Source organism: Salvelinus alpinus, chromosome 20 (genome assembly GCF_045679555.1).
Source record: "Salvelinus alpinus chromosome 20, SLU_Salpinus.1, whole genome shotgun sequence".
Taxonomy (NCBI): domain Eukaryota; kingdom Metazoa; phylum Chordata; class Actinopteri; order Salmoniformes; family Salmonidae; genus Salvelinus; species Salvelinus alpinus.
The window spans coordinates 14,360,639-14,376,675 of record NC_092105.1 but is presented as its reverse complement, the minus strand read 5'-3'; the positions used below and the strand labels follow the sequence as shown (position 1 = coordinate 14,376,675).

The following is a 16,037-nucleotide window of genomic DNA, read 5'->3' as shown; positions in this document are numbered from 1 at the left end:
AGTATGAATACAGCCTTAGAATAGAACCACCCCAACAGTATGAATACAGCCTTAGAATAGAACCACACCAACAGTATGAATACAGCCTTAGAATAGAACCACACCAACAGTATGAATACAGCCTCCGAATAGAACCACACCAACAGTATGAATACAGCCTCAGAATAGAACCACACCAACAGTATGAATACAGCCTCAGAATAGAACCACACCAACAGTATGAATACAGCCTCAGAATAGAACCACACCAACAGTATGAATACAGCCTCAGAATAGAACCACACCAACAGTATGAATACAGCCTTAGAATAGAACCACACCAACAGTATGAATACAGCCTCAGAATAGAACCACACCAACAGTATGAATACAGCCTCAGAATAGAACCACACCAACAGTATGAATACAGCCTCAGAATAGAACCACACCAACAGTATGAATACAGCCTCAGAATAGAACCACACCAACAGTATGAATACAGCCTCAGAATAGAACCACACCAACAGTATGAATACAGCCTTAGAATAGAACCACACCAACAGTATGAATACAGCCTCAGAATAGAACCACACCAACAGTATGAATACAGCCTTAGAATAGAACCACACCAACAGTATGAATAAAGCCTCAGAATAGAACCACACCAACAGTATGAATACAGCCTCAGAATAGAACCACACCAACAGTATGAATACAGCCTTAGAATAGAACCACACCAACAGTATGAATACAGCCTCAGAATAGAACCACACCAACAGTATGAATACAGCCTTAGAATAGAACCACACCAACAGTATGAATACAGCCTCAGAATAGAACCACACCAACAGTATGAATACAGCCTCAGAATAGAACCACACCAACAGTATGAATACAGCCTCAGAATAGAACCACATCAACAGTATGAATACAGCCTTAGAATAGAACCACACCAACAGTATGAATACAGCCTTAGAATAGAACCACACCAACAGTATGAATACAGCCTCAGAATAGAACCACACCAACAGTATGAATACAGCCTTAGAATAGAACCACACCAACAGTATGAATACAGCCTCAGAATAGAACCACACCAACAGTATGAATACAGCCTCAGAATAGAACCACACCAACAGTATGAATACAGCCTCAGAATAGAACCACACCAACAGTATGAATACAGCCTCAGAATAGAACCACACCAACAGTATGAATACAGCCTCAGAATAGAACCACACCAACAGTATGAATACAGCCTTAGAATAGAACCACACCAACAGTATGAATACAGCCTTAGAATAGAACCACACCAACAGTCCCTGAACCTCCCAGCAACAATCAACCCTCTTTTCAGAGAAGGATGATCTGCGACATTGCTGTGAACTCCTCTCCAGTCTCCACAGTGCTGTGGCTTGGGCCTTTTCTTCCAGCATGTAGATATCCCAATTCACATGGAAATCCTGCAGGCTCCAGTGTTTTGTGTGTCTAAGGACTGTTGACATGGAATTTCCACACTGCTGAAAGTGCAAACAAGCTTGGCATTAAGAAACAAACCCTGGACAGACACTGAAGAAAGAGAACATAGCTGGGGCCACTTCATTGTAATTCGTATTGCAGAGCTGAGTAGGCTGGCTGACGGTCCACAACTACTGCACAATATGCTGAATCATCCACCTAATTGTTGTAAATTAAGTTCTGGTTGCGTCAACGGTTGCATAGTACTGGAGTTCTCAAAAGGCCAAACATGAGTCACTGTGCTTGGACCCTAACTGTTCAATGTCTCTGTATTTTCTCAATTAACTGGATACATCCTTGAAATGTAATTTGATTCACATGGGTCTAGATTATTCTAGATTGCCTTGCCTCAACCAGGGTAGAAATACAAGCCTACAATATGTGCTGAGGAGTATTTCTGTCTGTAATAAAGCCCTTTTGTAGGGGAAAACTAATTCTGATTGGTTGGGCCTGTCTCCCCAGTGAGTGGGCTTGGCTGCCAAGTGGGTGGGCCTATGCCCTCCAAGGCCCACCCATGGCTGCACTGTGAAATCCATCGATTATGGCCTAATGAATTTATTTAATTTCAATTGACTGATTTCCTTATATGAACTGTAACTCAGTAAAATCTTTGAAATTGTTGCATGTTGCGTTTATACATTAGATATAATCAGATGTGTGTACAAAGAAGACACATCTGATGTGTGTACAGTCTGGTGTTGATCTTGAGTTGACATTAGAAAGATCGCTACTTTTACTATTCTGGGCCTATAGGGATATATACCCGATTTTCTCAAGGTCCTCTATGTATAAAGGCATTTCCAGAGGGGGTTTATCTTGTTAAGATAATCAATTTCAAAAGTCCTAGTTCCGCGAACTATTTGATACATTTAGGCGTTCATGTATTAAAAACTCGTTTCCACGTGCACGAGCCTTCCATATCACTTACAAGTTTTTTTGTCTTGCACCTGTTACGGCTCGAGGTGGGGTCAGTGATGTCACCTGAAGCTGGGGGATGGGATTGGGAACGCACGGGTGAACTCTGCCTGGGAAAGTTGCCTCGACACCTGTAGGAGAGTAGTTTCACCACAAAAACGAGGAAATTGAAGACTTCTATTTACATAAAATGGAGAAAATGCGCTGATGAAGCGTTGCTTCGACAGATGTTGCATGGTTTTATCAAATGAATTCTTTGTCTCGATTGACTAAAGGTTGGTCGTCTTTTAGAAGCTTCCGCGTTGGAATGGTGAAGAACAAGATGGGAAATATTATCTTGCTTGCGCTTCTGCTTGGTATCCTGCCAACAGGTAAGGTTTTTAATCTAAAACCGCTTTAAGATACGGCTCTAACATGTATTGAGCTTTATTACTTACAAAACATAATTGACATATAAATTGTCTTGATTCTTTCCAAATAAGCATGTTAGAATAAGTTAATAATCGACAGGTGTAAACATGACAATGCCAACAAATCGCGGTCACGTGACCGTAGGGTGTTTACAAGTTGCCAAGCAGATGGGTGTTCAGGACAGTTAATCTACATTAACGTTGTTAGAAAAGATTGTATCCGAGTACTAATATGCACTTCTGTATACAAATTAAGCAGTTTGAAAAACAGTTTCTCTTAATCATTTGAACACATCATTTTTTTCTCTTTTTTTATTTTATTTATTTATTATTTTTGTACTATCCTCTCATTCTTTCTCGCAACTCTGTCTTTCAGAGGTGTTTTCTATCCAGGTGATTGTTCCTCAGACAGAGAGGAGTACGGCTCTCTTTGCCTCGGTCATCATACGCTGTGACTACTCCACCTCCGCCAATGCACAGGAAGTCCTGGTCACCTGGCGCTACAAGTCCTTCTGCAAGGACCCCGTGCTGGAATTCTACTCCACAGGTGAGATATTAAAGGACAGGTAAATGAGTGAGGGCTGCACGGACACTAGTGTAGCCCTCCTCCTGTCTTTCCGTTATCATAGTCTTCTTGTAATGGGGCTGTGACTATTGTGATGTCATAAATGGAACTGCAGAGCTTGTGAGGTAACAACAGGGCTGTGGAGATTGATGTCATACTGCAGTGAAGATTGTAATGTAATAATGGAACGGTGTAGTTTGATGTCATAAGGTGCTGTGGTGATTGTGATGTCAGAATTGTATAGTGATACCATAATGAGGCTTTGAAAATTGTATGATGTCATAGTGGTACTGTTGAGATTGGGACACCAATGCGATAATGGAGATGTTGGTGTATAGTGATGTCATCATAATACTTCCATTCTCCTCCTGCTGTAGCCTATCAGGCTGCTCTGCAGCTGGGCCAGGACCCAGCCAATGACTGTCCAGACCGCCAGCGCACCATTCGCACAGTCATCCAGAAGAAGGGAACCAATGAGGCCACCCTGGGCTCTGAGTATCGGGAGCGCAAGATATCCATCCAAAACAGTGAGTGTGACCCCAACATAGTGAAAGAGACCCCAATTCTCAGATTTGTAAATGTTGCATTAAATGTTATCATGCACATGTACAGTAAGTGCTTGGGTGTGTGCACTCCCCCCTGCCCTCCACAGAGGCCGACCTGGTTATGAATGAGGTGATGTGGTGGGATAATGGTGTGTACTTCTGCTCCATTGACGCACCGGGAGACACTACAGGAGACTCAGACCGCGAGGTCAAACTCATTGTTTACCGTAAGTGACTGCAAATGTTTTTTGCTTTTTCAGGATGCGTTTAACTATCCTCATTTTCACTTATGTATTTGCATGTTCCACCAATGCATTGCTCTCCTGGGGGAACCATGGGGTGCCTGTGGCGCATCATTAAATGCACCCTTAGGCTTGAGGACCAACTGTGCAGCTAATGTGTTACACAATAGTGGGTCATGTTTCATTCTTCCGTAACAATTTATTTATATATTTTTTAACACCCTTTTTCCCCCAAAATTTTGTGGTATCCAATTGTCCCATCGCTACAACTCCCATACGGACTCGGGAGAGGCGAAGGTCGAGAGCCGTGCGTCCTCCGAAACACGACCCAGCCAAGCTGCACTGCTTCTTGACACAATGCCCGCTTAACCCGAAAGCCAGCCGCACCAATGTGTCGGAGGAAACATGGTACACCTGGCTACCGTTTCAGCGTGCACTGCGCCCGGCCCGCCACAGGAGTTGCTAGAGCGCGATGGGAGAAGGAAATGCCGGCCTAACCTGGACGACGCTGGGCCAATTGTGCGCCGCCTCATGGGTCTCCCAGTCATGGCCGGCTGCGACACAGCCTGGAATTGAACCAGGATCTGTAGTGACACAGCTAGCAATGCGATGCAGTGCCGTAGACCACTGCGCCACTCGGGAGGTCCTTCCATAACAATGTTAACTTCCTCCAATTAATTAGAGGTTCATAGGTTCTCTATGTATAACATGCATTCAACAAACTGTACACCATGTAATGGCCTATTTTGAATAAGATGTAATGTCGCTTGCATTCTATCAGTGTAGAGACTTGGCGCTGTTGTCTGTATGGCACTTTAAATACAATGTGATTAACACAGCAAAAAAATTTACATTGGCCAATCCCAAATCAACTCCACTATTCACTTCTGTAGATCTGAAAGGATGGCATAGGTACAGTATAAACAAAATGATAGTAGCTCCAACACCGCATGCAGCGGAGGCACGCGTCAAAACACAAATCGAAGTGAGAGGGGCGAAGGGAAGGGGTCAATTTGGGATTCTGCAAAAAATGTGGCAAAGAAATTTACTTCATATCCTGAATAGAAAGCCTTAGGTTTGGGTCAAACACAACACATTACTGAGTACCACTCTTCATATTTTCAATCATGGTGGTAGCTTCATCATGTTATGGGTATGCTTGTCATCGGCAAGGACTAGGGAGTTTTTTTAGGATAAAATAAAACGGAATAGATCTAAGCACAGGCAAAATCCTGGAGGAATACCTGGTTCAGTCTGCTTTCCAACAGACACTGGGAGACATTCATATTTCAGCAGGACACAAGCCCAAGTTGCTTACCAAGACAACATTGAATGTTCCTTAATGGCCTAGTTACAGTTTTGACATAAATCAGCTTGAATATCTATGGCAAGAGTTGAAATTGGCTGTCTAGCACAGATCAACAACCAACTTGACAGAGATGGAAGAATTAAAAAATATATATAATTTGCAAATATTGTACAATCCAGATGTGTTAAGCTCTTAGACTTACCCAGAAAGACTCACAGTTGTTATCGCTGTCATTTTCAATAAATTTGCAAAAATGTTTTGGGGTATTGCGGGTGTAGAGAAGGTTAGAGATTTTTTTTTTTTTTTTTTGAGTTCAGACTGTAACACAACAAAATGTCAAATATGTCACTTGGGTATGAATACTTTCTGAAGTCACTGTATGTGTCCTACATGACCTCTTGACCTCTGTTCCAGATTGGCTGACGGTGCTGTTCATCATCATCGGGGCTCTGCTGCTCATCATGCTGTTCTGTATCTGCTGTTGTCAGTGCTGCCCCCAGAAGTGTTGCTGCTACATTCGCTGTCCCTGCTGCCCGCAGACCTGCTGCTGCCCTGAGAAAGGTACCACACACACACACACGATCGAGCGCACACATACTCATAGTGATACGCTTATTCACACCTCTCCCCTCTCCCCTCCCAAGTGGTGATGCAGCACAGGATGATACGAGAGGCCCAGAAGGCCATGGTCCCCTGGATGCACGGCCAGCCTATCTACGCCCCCATCAGCAACCACTCCTCCCAGGGCAACCCAGCGATGTACTCAGGTCAGTCTTATAATGGTGCTAATGTTGTACCCAGCATGCTGTGAAACTATCTACTGAACTCCGGTCAATGTTATAATGTTGTACCCTCAAGGTGCTCCCAAAGAATGTAAGAGAGGTGATGTGCCACCTTGTGGACTGGCTGTGCCACTATGTAAATAGAGAAATTAGAAAATCTCTGACCTCCCCCCTGGCCGTACTCAGCAGCAACACCTTAAAAAATCCTGGGGAGAACCCTGACCATGCATGCTGTGAAACGATCTACTGGTCTCAGGTCAGTCTTATAACGGTGTTAATGCTGTGTGATTCGCTATGTCTCCAGGCTCGTTCTCCGATGGGTACCCTACCAAGCCCAACTTTGCCATGGCCCCGATGGGCCCCTTGCCCCTCCAGCAGCAGCCTCCCCCTATCCCCCAACACCACATGCCCCAACACCAATACGGTATCCACCACGGTAACGGCAGCGTGCACGGCGGTAGCGCGCACGGCACCAACCAGATGCTGGACTTCCTGGAGAGCCAGATGAGGGGGGTTCACAGCCAGATACCCCCTCCCCCTCATCAGCACTTGTCCCCCCAGGCCCACCAGTACCAGCCCCAGGGAGGCCCCCAGGGGGTCCCCTTCACGGCCGGCCCCCCCAGCATGCTGTCTGCCCTGGATGAGATGGGGATGAGGGGGGTGGAGAGGAGAGTGATCACCTTGCCCCCTATCGTCCAGCGGGTTCCTAGTTTCTCCTCTCGCAGGGGGACTGGAGGGGGAGGAGTGACCAGTGGCGCACCCAGAATATCCAGCCAATCCAGCGGCAGCACCAACCGCACTGGGGGTGGCGGCGGTGGGCGTTACAGTGACAACCGGCGTGACAAACACTACTCCACCCCTTCGCGACAAGGCATCCTGCGTAGCTACAGCGATGAGTCAGACTGGGACGACCGGAGGGGAGGGCCGAAGAGGGAGGGGCAAGGCTCGGCCGGGAGGAGGACGGGGGGGTCTGGGTCGGCGCCACGGTCCCGTAGTCGTGACGACATGATGGAGGAGCTGCGTCGGTCAGCCCTTGCCAGGCAAGACAGGAGCCACTCACCTCCTGCCCGTCGACAACGGTCCTGGAGCTCGGATGAGGAAGACAGCAGGAGGGGAGGGAAAAGGGGAGGCAAGGGGAAGCTGTGGCCAGAGAAACCCCCCAGCTACTCCTCCATCGAGATCCAGCAAGGCAACAGGAGGAACTACGACCGCTACTCAGTAAGAAACAAACACGAGTCCTGATGTACGACTCACACCCATATAACATTGTTTACTCACACATACAGATCAGGATCGTACTGTCCTGTAACAGACACTGCACAAACAGGAGGGTACACACACATCCACAGACATTCACATGCACTCATTTTACCACACAAATGTCAACACTACTGAACACCCTCTCTCTCTATCCCCATCCCTCTCTCTCTCCCCATCCCTCCCTCTCTCTCTCCCTCCCTCTCTCTCTCTCTCTCCCTCCCCATCTCTCTCTCTCTCCCTCCCCATCTCTCTCTCTCTCCCTCCCCATCTCTCTCTCTCCCTCCCCATCCCTCTCTCTCTCTCCCTCCCCATCCCTCTCTCTCTCTCCCTCACCATCCCTCTCTCTCTCTCCCCATCTCTTTCTTTCTCTTCCAGGATAAGAGCTCTCGTAGTGGTACCAGTGTGGTGATCTGAAACCTGTCTGTCTGCCTGTCTGAAACCTGCCTGCCTGTCTCCCTTTTCCTCAGTGTAAACTGATGGTTTGTGTCTCCACAAACTGTTTGTCTGTCGGTCTGTCTCCACAAACGGCCTCTGTCTGTCTGCCTTTGGACGAGAAGTGACACAGTGGAAGAGAAGTTAAGAAAATTGGTTGTAAACCTAAAGGATTATTAAGCGTAATTCAGAGTCCAGAGACGCGATAGTCCGGCATCCCATTGTGACATAACTAGGGGGCTCTGAGACCACTGCCCAAACGAGCATCTGCCCAAAATTCCCAACCAACACGGCTCTGCGTACGCATCCTATATTAATTTGAATGTGTTGACAATTGGAGAAATTGCTTAAGCCACGCTGAGAAAAGTATGAAAGCTAATGTTCCAATATTCTAGATCACGCATACGCGTTTTGGACTCTGATAGACGCTATAGAATGTATTGTAATAAGGTGACTCAGGTGCCTTTTATACCTGTACAAGCATAGAGGTTAAACAGTACTTATGTAATATTGTGCTATACTTTATATAGAATGGGATTGAAGGGCAAGGTGTGGAGGGAGGCTAGAATACCGGAATCTTAAGGCACATATTTTACCTGTTGAAATCCATGTGAATTTTTTTTATTTTAGAATACTTTTTTTTTTTTTTACACATAATTTACCTATGAGACAATGTAAAACACAGCACTATCAATTGTAAGAAATATTATTAGTTTTTTTATTGTACATTTCATCAAGTGTGTATCTGTTTTCTTATTTTAAATAGTTGTATACAATGTTTTGTTGTAGATTCTGTAGTGTGTGACTGTTTCTTGTTCAGTTTTCCTCAAGTGCCTCTGTCTGTTTACAGTTGTATTTTAGTCGGTGGTGGGATAAATGATTCTGTTGGTCTTGTACTTGGGATTTAAATGAAATCATCATTCACCTTGCTTTGAGTGGCATGTTCGAGAGTATGGTGAGTCTTTGTTCTACAGTACAAGTCAAAAGTTTGGACACACCTACTCATTCCAGGGTTTTTCTTTATTTTTACTATTTTCTACATTGTTGAATAATAGTGAAGACATCAAAACAAATATGGAATCATGCAGTAACCAAAAAAGTGTTAAACAAATCAAAATATATTTTATAATTGAGATTCTTCAAAGTAGCCACGCTTTGCCTTGATGATAGCTTTGCACACTGTGGCATTCTCTCAACCAGCTTCATGAGGTACTCACCTGGAATGCATTTCAATTAACAGGTGTGCCTTGTTAATTTGTGGAATTTCTTTCCTTAATGCTATTGAGCCAATCAATTTTGTTGTGACAAGGTAGGGTTGGTATATGACAGATGGAGATGCATTAGTTAAACAAAGTGTCTGCGAAGTGTGTAGACTTTTGCATAAAAAAAAAAAGAACACTTTTTAAATAAAATAGTTTTAGAGAACTTTATTTTTCATAAAAACATTTATCTTCACTGGTTCCTCAGATGATATTATAAACTAATAATACACTGAACAAAAATATAGATGCAAAATATAAAGTGTTGGTCCTATGTTTCATGAGCTAAAATAAGATCCCAGAAATTTTCCAGACACACAAATGTATTTCTCTCAATTTTTGGCCACAAATTTGCAGTTGTGGAAAAAGTACCCAATTGTCATACTTGAGTAAAAGTAAAGATACCTTCATAGAAAATGACTCGAGTGAAAGTCACCAAGAAAAATACTACTTGGCTAAAAGTCAAAGTATTTGTTTTTAAATATACGTAAGTATCAAAAGTATAAATAAATTCAGATTGCTTATAATAATAAGATCAGTGTTATTTTTTTACGGAGAGCCAGGGGCACACTACAACACGCAGACATTTTCAAACTAAGCGTTTAGTGAGTCCTCCAGGTCAGAGGCAGTAGGGGTGACCAGGGATGTTCTCTTTCCTGTCCTGCTAAGTATTGAAAAGGTAACAAGTACTTTTGGGTTTCAGGGAAAATGTATGGAGTAAAAAGTACATTATTTTCATTAGGAATATAGGAAAGTAAAACATAAAAAGTAAAGTACAGATATCTAAAAAAAAACATCGGTACTACTTAAGTAGTACTTTAAAGTATTTTTACTTAAGTACTTCAAATCCAATTTTATTGGTCACAAACACATGGTTATCAGATGTTATTGCGAGTGTAGCGAAATGCTTCTGCTTCTAGATCTGACGGTGCAGCAGTATCTAACAGGTGATATCTAACAATTCCACAACAAAACCTAATATCTAACAAATTCCACAACAAAACCTAATAAACACAATCTAGTAAAGGAATGGGATGAGAATATATACAGTTCAAGTTTACATACTTAGGTTGGAGTCATTAAAACTTGTTTTTCAACCACTCCACAAATTTCTTGTTAACAAAACTATAGTTTTGGCAAGTCGGTTAGGACATCTACTTTGTGCATCACACAAGTAATTTTTCCAGCAATTGTTTAGAAACAGATTATTTTACTTATAATTCACTGTATCACAATTCCAGTGGGTCAGAAGTTTACATACACAAAGTTGACTGTGCCTTTTAAACAGCTTGGAAAATTCCAGAAAATGATGTCATGGCTTTAGAAGCTTCTGATAGGCTAATTGACATCATTTGAGTCAATTGGAGGTGTACCTGTGGATGAATTTCAAAGCCTACCTTCAAACTCAGTCCCTCTTTGCTTGACATCATGGGAAAATCAAAAGAAATCAGCCAAGACCTCAGAAAAAAATGTGTAGACCTCCACAAGTCTGGTTCATCCTTGGGAGCAATTTCCAAACGCCTGAAGGTACCACGTTCATCTTTACAAACAATAGTACGCAAGTATAAACACCATGGGACCACGCAGCCGTCATACCGCTCAGGAAGGAGATGCGTTCTGTCTCCTAGAGATGAACGTACTTCGGTGCGAAAAGTGCAAATCAATCCCAGAACAACAGTAAAGGACATTGTGAAGATGCTGGAGGAAACAGGTACAAAAGTATCTATATCCACAGTGAAACAAGTCCTATGTTGACATAAACTGAAAGGCCGCTCGGCAAGGAAGAAGCCACTGCTCCAAAACCGCCATATAAAAGCCAGACTACGGATTGCAACTGCACATGGGGACAAAGATCGTACTTTTTGGAGAAATGTCCTCTGGTCTGATGAAACAAAAATAGAACTGTTTGGCCATAATGACCATCGTTATGTTTGGAGGAAAAAGGGGGAGGCTTGCAAGCAGAAGAACACCATCCCAACCGTGAAGCACGGGGGTGGCAGCATCATGTTGTGGGGGTGCTTTACTGCAGGAGGGACTGGTGCACTTCACAAAATAGATGGCATCATGAGGGAGGTAAATTATGTGGATAATTTGAAGCAACATCTCAAGACATCAGTCAGGAAGTTAAAGCTTGGTCGCAAATGCGTCTTCCAAATAGACAATGACCCCAAGCATACTTCCAAAGTTGTGGCAAAATGGCTTAAGGACAACAAAGTCGAGGTATTGGAGTGGCCATCACAAAGCCCTGACCTCAATCCTGTAGAAACTTTGTGGGCAGAATTGAAAAAGTGTGTGCGTGCAAGGAGGCCTACAAACCTGAATCAGTTACACCAGCTCTGTCAAGAGGAATGGGCCAAAATTAACCCAACTTATTGTGGGAAGCTTGTGGAAGACTACCTGAAATGTTTGACCCAAGTTAAACAATTTAAAGGCAATGCTACCAAATACTGATTGAGTGTATGTAAACTTCTGACCCACTGGGAATGTGATGAAAGAAATAAAAGCTGAAATAAATCATTCTCTACTATTATTTTGACATTTCACATTCTTAAAATAAAGTGGTGATCCTAACTGACCTAAGACAGGAGATTTTTACTTTGATTAAATGTCAGGAATTGTGAAAATCTGAGTGTAAATGTATTTGGCTAAGGTGTATGTAAACTTCTGACTTCAACTGTAAGTGTAAAATATATGGATGAGCTGTGACAGAGCTGCTAAGTTGCAATAGAGTTTGCAATAGATTTAAGAACATATTCTTATTTACAATGACAGCCTAGGAACAGTGAGTTAACTGTACTGTTCAGGGGCAGAACGACAGATTTTTACCTTGTCGGCTCGGGAATTAGATCTAGCAACCTTTCGGTTACTGGCCCAACACTAACCACTAGGCTACCTTCCGCCACTAGTAAAGAATAGATAGTGAAGGATACAGTATATACATATGAGATGAGCAATGTGAGATATGTAAACATTCTTAAAGTGGCATTATTAAAGTGACTAGTGTTCCATTTTATTAAAGTGGCCAATGATATCAAGTCTGTAGGTAGGCAGCTGCCTCTCTGTTATAGTGGTGGCTGTTTAACAATCTGATGGCCTTGAGATAGCTGTTTTTCAATCTTTCTGTCCCAGCTTTGACGCATCTGTACTGAACTCGCCTTCTGGATGGAAGCAGGGTGAACAGGCAGTGGCTCGGGTGGTTATTATCCTTGATGATCTTTTTGCCTTTCTGTGACATTGGGTGTTGTAGGTGTTCTGGAGGGCAGGTAGTTTGCCCCCGGTGATGCGTTGTGCAGACCGCACCACCCTCTGGAGAGCTCTGCGGATGTGGGTGGTGCAGTTGCCGTACCAGGCGGTGATACAGCCCGACAGGATGCTCTCAATTGTGTATCTGTAAAAGTAAGTGAGGGTTTTCGGTGACAAGCCACATTTTTTTCATCCTGAGTTTGAAGAGGCGCTGTAGCGCCTTCACCACACTGTATGTGTGGACCATTTCAGTTTGTCGGTGATATGTACACCGAGAAACTTAAAACTTTCCAACTTCTCCACTGCTGTCCTGTCGCTGTGGATAGGGGGGTGCTCCCTTTGCTGTTTCCTGAAGTCCATGATCATCTCTTTTGTTTTGCTGACATTGAGTGAGAGGTTATTTTCATGACACCACACTCTTGAGGGCCCTCACCTCCTCCCTGTAGGCTGTCTCGTTGTTGTTGGTAATCAAGCCTACCACTGTAGTGTCGTCTGCAAACTTGATGATTGAGTTGGAGGCGTGCATGGCCATGCAGTCGTGGGTGAACAGGGAGTACAGGAGAGGGCTGAGAACGCACCCTTGTGGGGCCCCGGTGTTGAGGATCAGCGAAGTAATGTTGTTTCCTACCTTCACCACCTGGGGGTGGCCCGTCAGGAAGTCTAGGACCCAGTTGCACAGTGCGTGGTCGAGATCCAGGGTCTCAAGCTTAATATGAGTTTTGAGGGTACTATGGTGTTGAATGCTGAGCTGTAGTCAAAGAAAAGCATTCTTCCATAGGTATTCCTCTTGTCTAGATGGGATTGTTTAGTGTGATTGCGATTGCATCGTTTGTGGACCTATTGGGGCGGTAAGCAAATTGGAGTGGGTCTAGGGTGACTGGTAGGTGGAGGTGATAGGATCCTTGACTAGTCTTTCAAAGCACTTCAAAGTCAATTTGTTCAGTTCACTTTACACCACTGCAAATTTGTTTACATCCTTGTTGGTGAGCATTTCTCCTTTGCCAAGATATGCCACACCTGTCAGGTCAATGGATTATCACAAAACTGGTTAAACAGCATGCTCATTACACAGGCACCTTGTGCTGGGGACAATAAAAGGCCACAGATGTCTGATGTTTTGAGGGAGCGTGTAATTGGCATGCTGACTACAGGAATGTCCACCAGAGCTGTTGCCAGATAATTAAATGATAATTTCTCTATCTTAAGCCGCCTCAACTTCATTTTAGAGAATTTGGCAGTACATCCAACCGGCCTCACAACCACAGACCGTGTATGGCGTCGTGTGGGTGAGCCGTTTGCTAATGTCAGCGTTGTCAGCGTTGTGAACATAGTGGTGGTGGCGGTGAGGTTATGGTATGGGCACACATAAGCTACGGACAACTAACACAATTGCATTTTATCGATGGCAATCTGAATGCACAGAGATACCGTGACGAGATCCCAAGGCCCATTGTCTTACCATTTTTCCACCACCATCACCTCATGTTTCCGCATGATCAAATCAAAGTTTATTTGGCACGTGCGCTGAATACAACAGGTGGAGACCTTACAGTGAAATGCTTACTTACAGGCTCTAACCAACAGTGCAATTTTTAAGTTAATAATGCTCAGCCCCTTTGACACTTCTCTGTATGTAAACAAATGTGCAAATCAGCATTGAAAAAAGGCGCAAATTTAAATTTGTTCCACCTGAGCGAGTCTGACTACAAGTCAGAGACCACTATGATGACACATCAAATGGGTTTGATGGATCACGTGAAAAGAGCAGGAATAGGCTTTTGTAGGCTACAGTCCAAGCTATGTCTTCCAATGGTGTGACTGTTGTCGGCATCCAAAGATTGTCCAACTTGAATAAACGCTTGGAGGTAAGGATGACAGCAGTGGTGTAGTCTGTAGTCTGAACCCTATAATGGTTGAATTCAAGAAGTTGAAGCTGCCTATAAATCATTGTTTTTGAAACTAGTCACCACCATCACCTCATATTTCAGCATGATCAAATCAAAGTTTATTTGGCACGTGCGCTGAATACAACAGGTGTAGACCTTTACAGTGAAATGCTTACTTACAGGCTCTAACCCAGTGACAGGGCTCTTGCAACAGCTGCACACGGTGGATCCCAGCCTATGGAATAAAAGTGGGGCTTTTATTGCTCAATCTAATACATGCTGATAAAACATTTTTTTTATCCATAGGCCTAATGGACACTTGTTCAAACTCACACACTTTTGATAGACTTAAAGGGGCAATCTGTAGTTGCTTTTGGATGTATAATTCACATATCTCCATTGATAATTGAAAAATATCATTTATAAATGCCTCATGAGCTTAGTTCAACTGTCACACTCCATGAGAACCTAGAATATGATCTTGTTTTTCTCCTATTTTTGTAAACATTGTATAGCCTCATAAAATGGTTAAAACAATTTTGATATCAGTCCTTGCATCCATACTGTAGCTCTGTCTATTAATCTGAACACTGGTTGCATTTCTCCAGGCCCATCCCTCAGCTTTTTACCAAAACAGAGGCGGGGGCAACTGTTTTCTTCTTGTTTCATCTGTTGATTTGCCCTTTTAACGGCTGCATATTATCAAGATATCAAAGTTCCAACAAGAGGTTAAACAACAGGCCTATAGCAAATGCAGCATATGGCATTCATTTTTCACATCTAAATAGCACTTTTCAGTAGTGCTCAAAGCATGCCATTCCATGAGCGCAGCATTTATTTTTCAACTCGAATCAAGGAGCCCAATCAGTCCTCCATGACAACAAAATCATAAACAACAGAGTAGGGCTGGCTAAATCCTTAGTTTTGGGGTTATTCTCAGGTAAAAACAATGACTATACTTCCATATTTCCAAGTCCTTTTCTTGAAGATCAAGGGGTATAACATTTATTGGAATGACTGGAATTCTGATTGACTTTGGTTTTTAATGTAAAATATATAATTTAATTGTATTCGTATATGTAGTAGAAAGCGATGGGTTAGAAGAAGCCTACATAACCATCCCAGAAAGTAAAACTGAACGTCCATGTATGGCTAGCTATGTAAACTTGAACATTGATTTATCCTGCAATAGATGTGGTTCAATTGGTAACAAGCATTTTTTGTCTTATAATGCCTCTTAAGGGGAAAGTAATCTAAAAGTAACTTAATGTAATCATATTACGTTACTAAATTTGGGTAATCCAAAAGTTGCATTACTAATTACCATTTTGGACAGGTAACTGTAAAGGATTACATTTAGAAAGTAACCTTCCCAACCCTGCTTGAGACATAATGTACATTAGATTCAAATGCTAGTAGAGTTATTATATTTGCCCAGCAAATTCATTCTTTGTTCAGTACTTCTCTGCAGGGCGGTGCACTCCTTGGAACGTCTGCACTAATTCTCAATGTCTCTGGGTGTAACAGAAATCTAAATCCGGAGGTTCTTGTTGTAAGCAATAACATCTGGCTGGTGACTCAGCATTGCAGACTGGACCAGAAACTCCCTAGCAGGGCAATAAAGTACCATATATAACTGGGAAATATAATTTTGTCTAAGGGAGTTAAAAAAGAACTTAACAGAGATGGATT

At 43.1% G+C, this 16,037-nt stretch overlaps 1 protein-coding gene across 1 annotated transcript; it reads left to right on the top strand.

Annotated features, from left to right (window-relative positions):
* The first annotated feature begins 2,487 nt into the window (after nt 1-2,487).
* On the top strand, nt 2,488-8,886 carry ildr1b (immunoglobulin-like domain containing receptor 1b). The gene is made up of 8 exons (XM_071356211.1): nt 2,488-2,783; nt 3,199-3,369; nt 3,765-3,914; nt 4,040-4,159; nt 5,898-6,044; nt 6,128-6,250; nt 6,570-7,483; nt 7,901-8,886. Exons 1-8 carry the CDS (start codon nt 2,660-2,662, stop codon nt 7,937-7,939), a joined length of 1,788 nt encoding a protein of 595 aa, XP_071212312.1. The 5' UTR covers nt 2,488-2,659; the 3' UTR covers nt 7,940-8,886.
* Nucleotides 8,887-16,037: the final 7,151 nt, after the last annotated feature.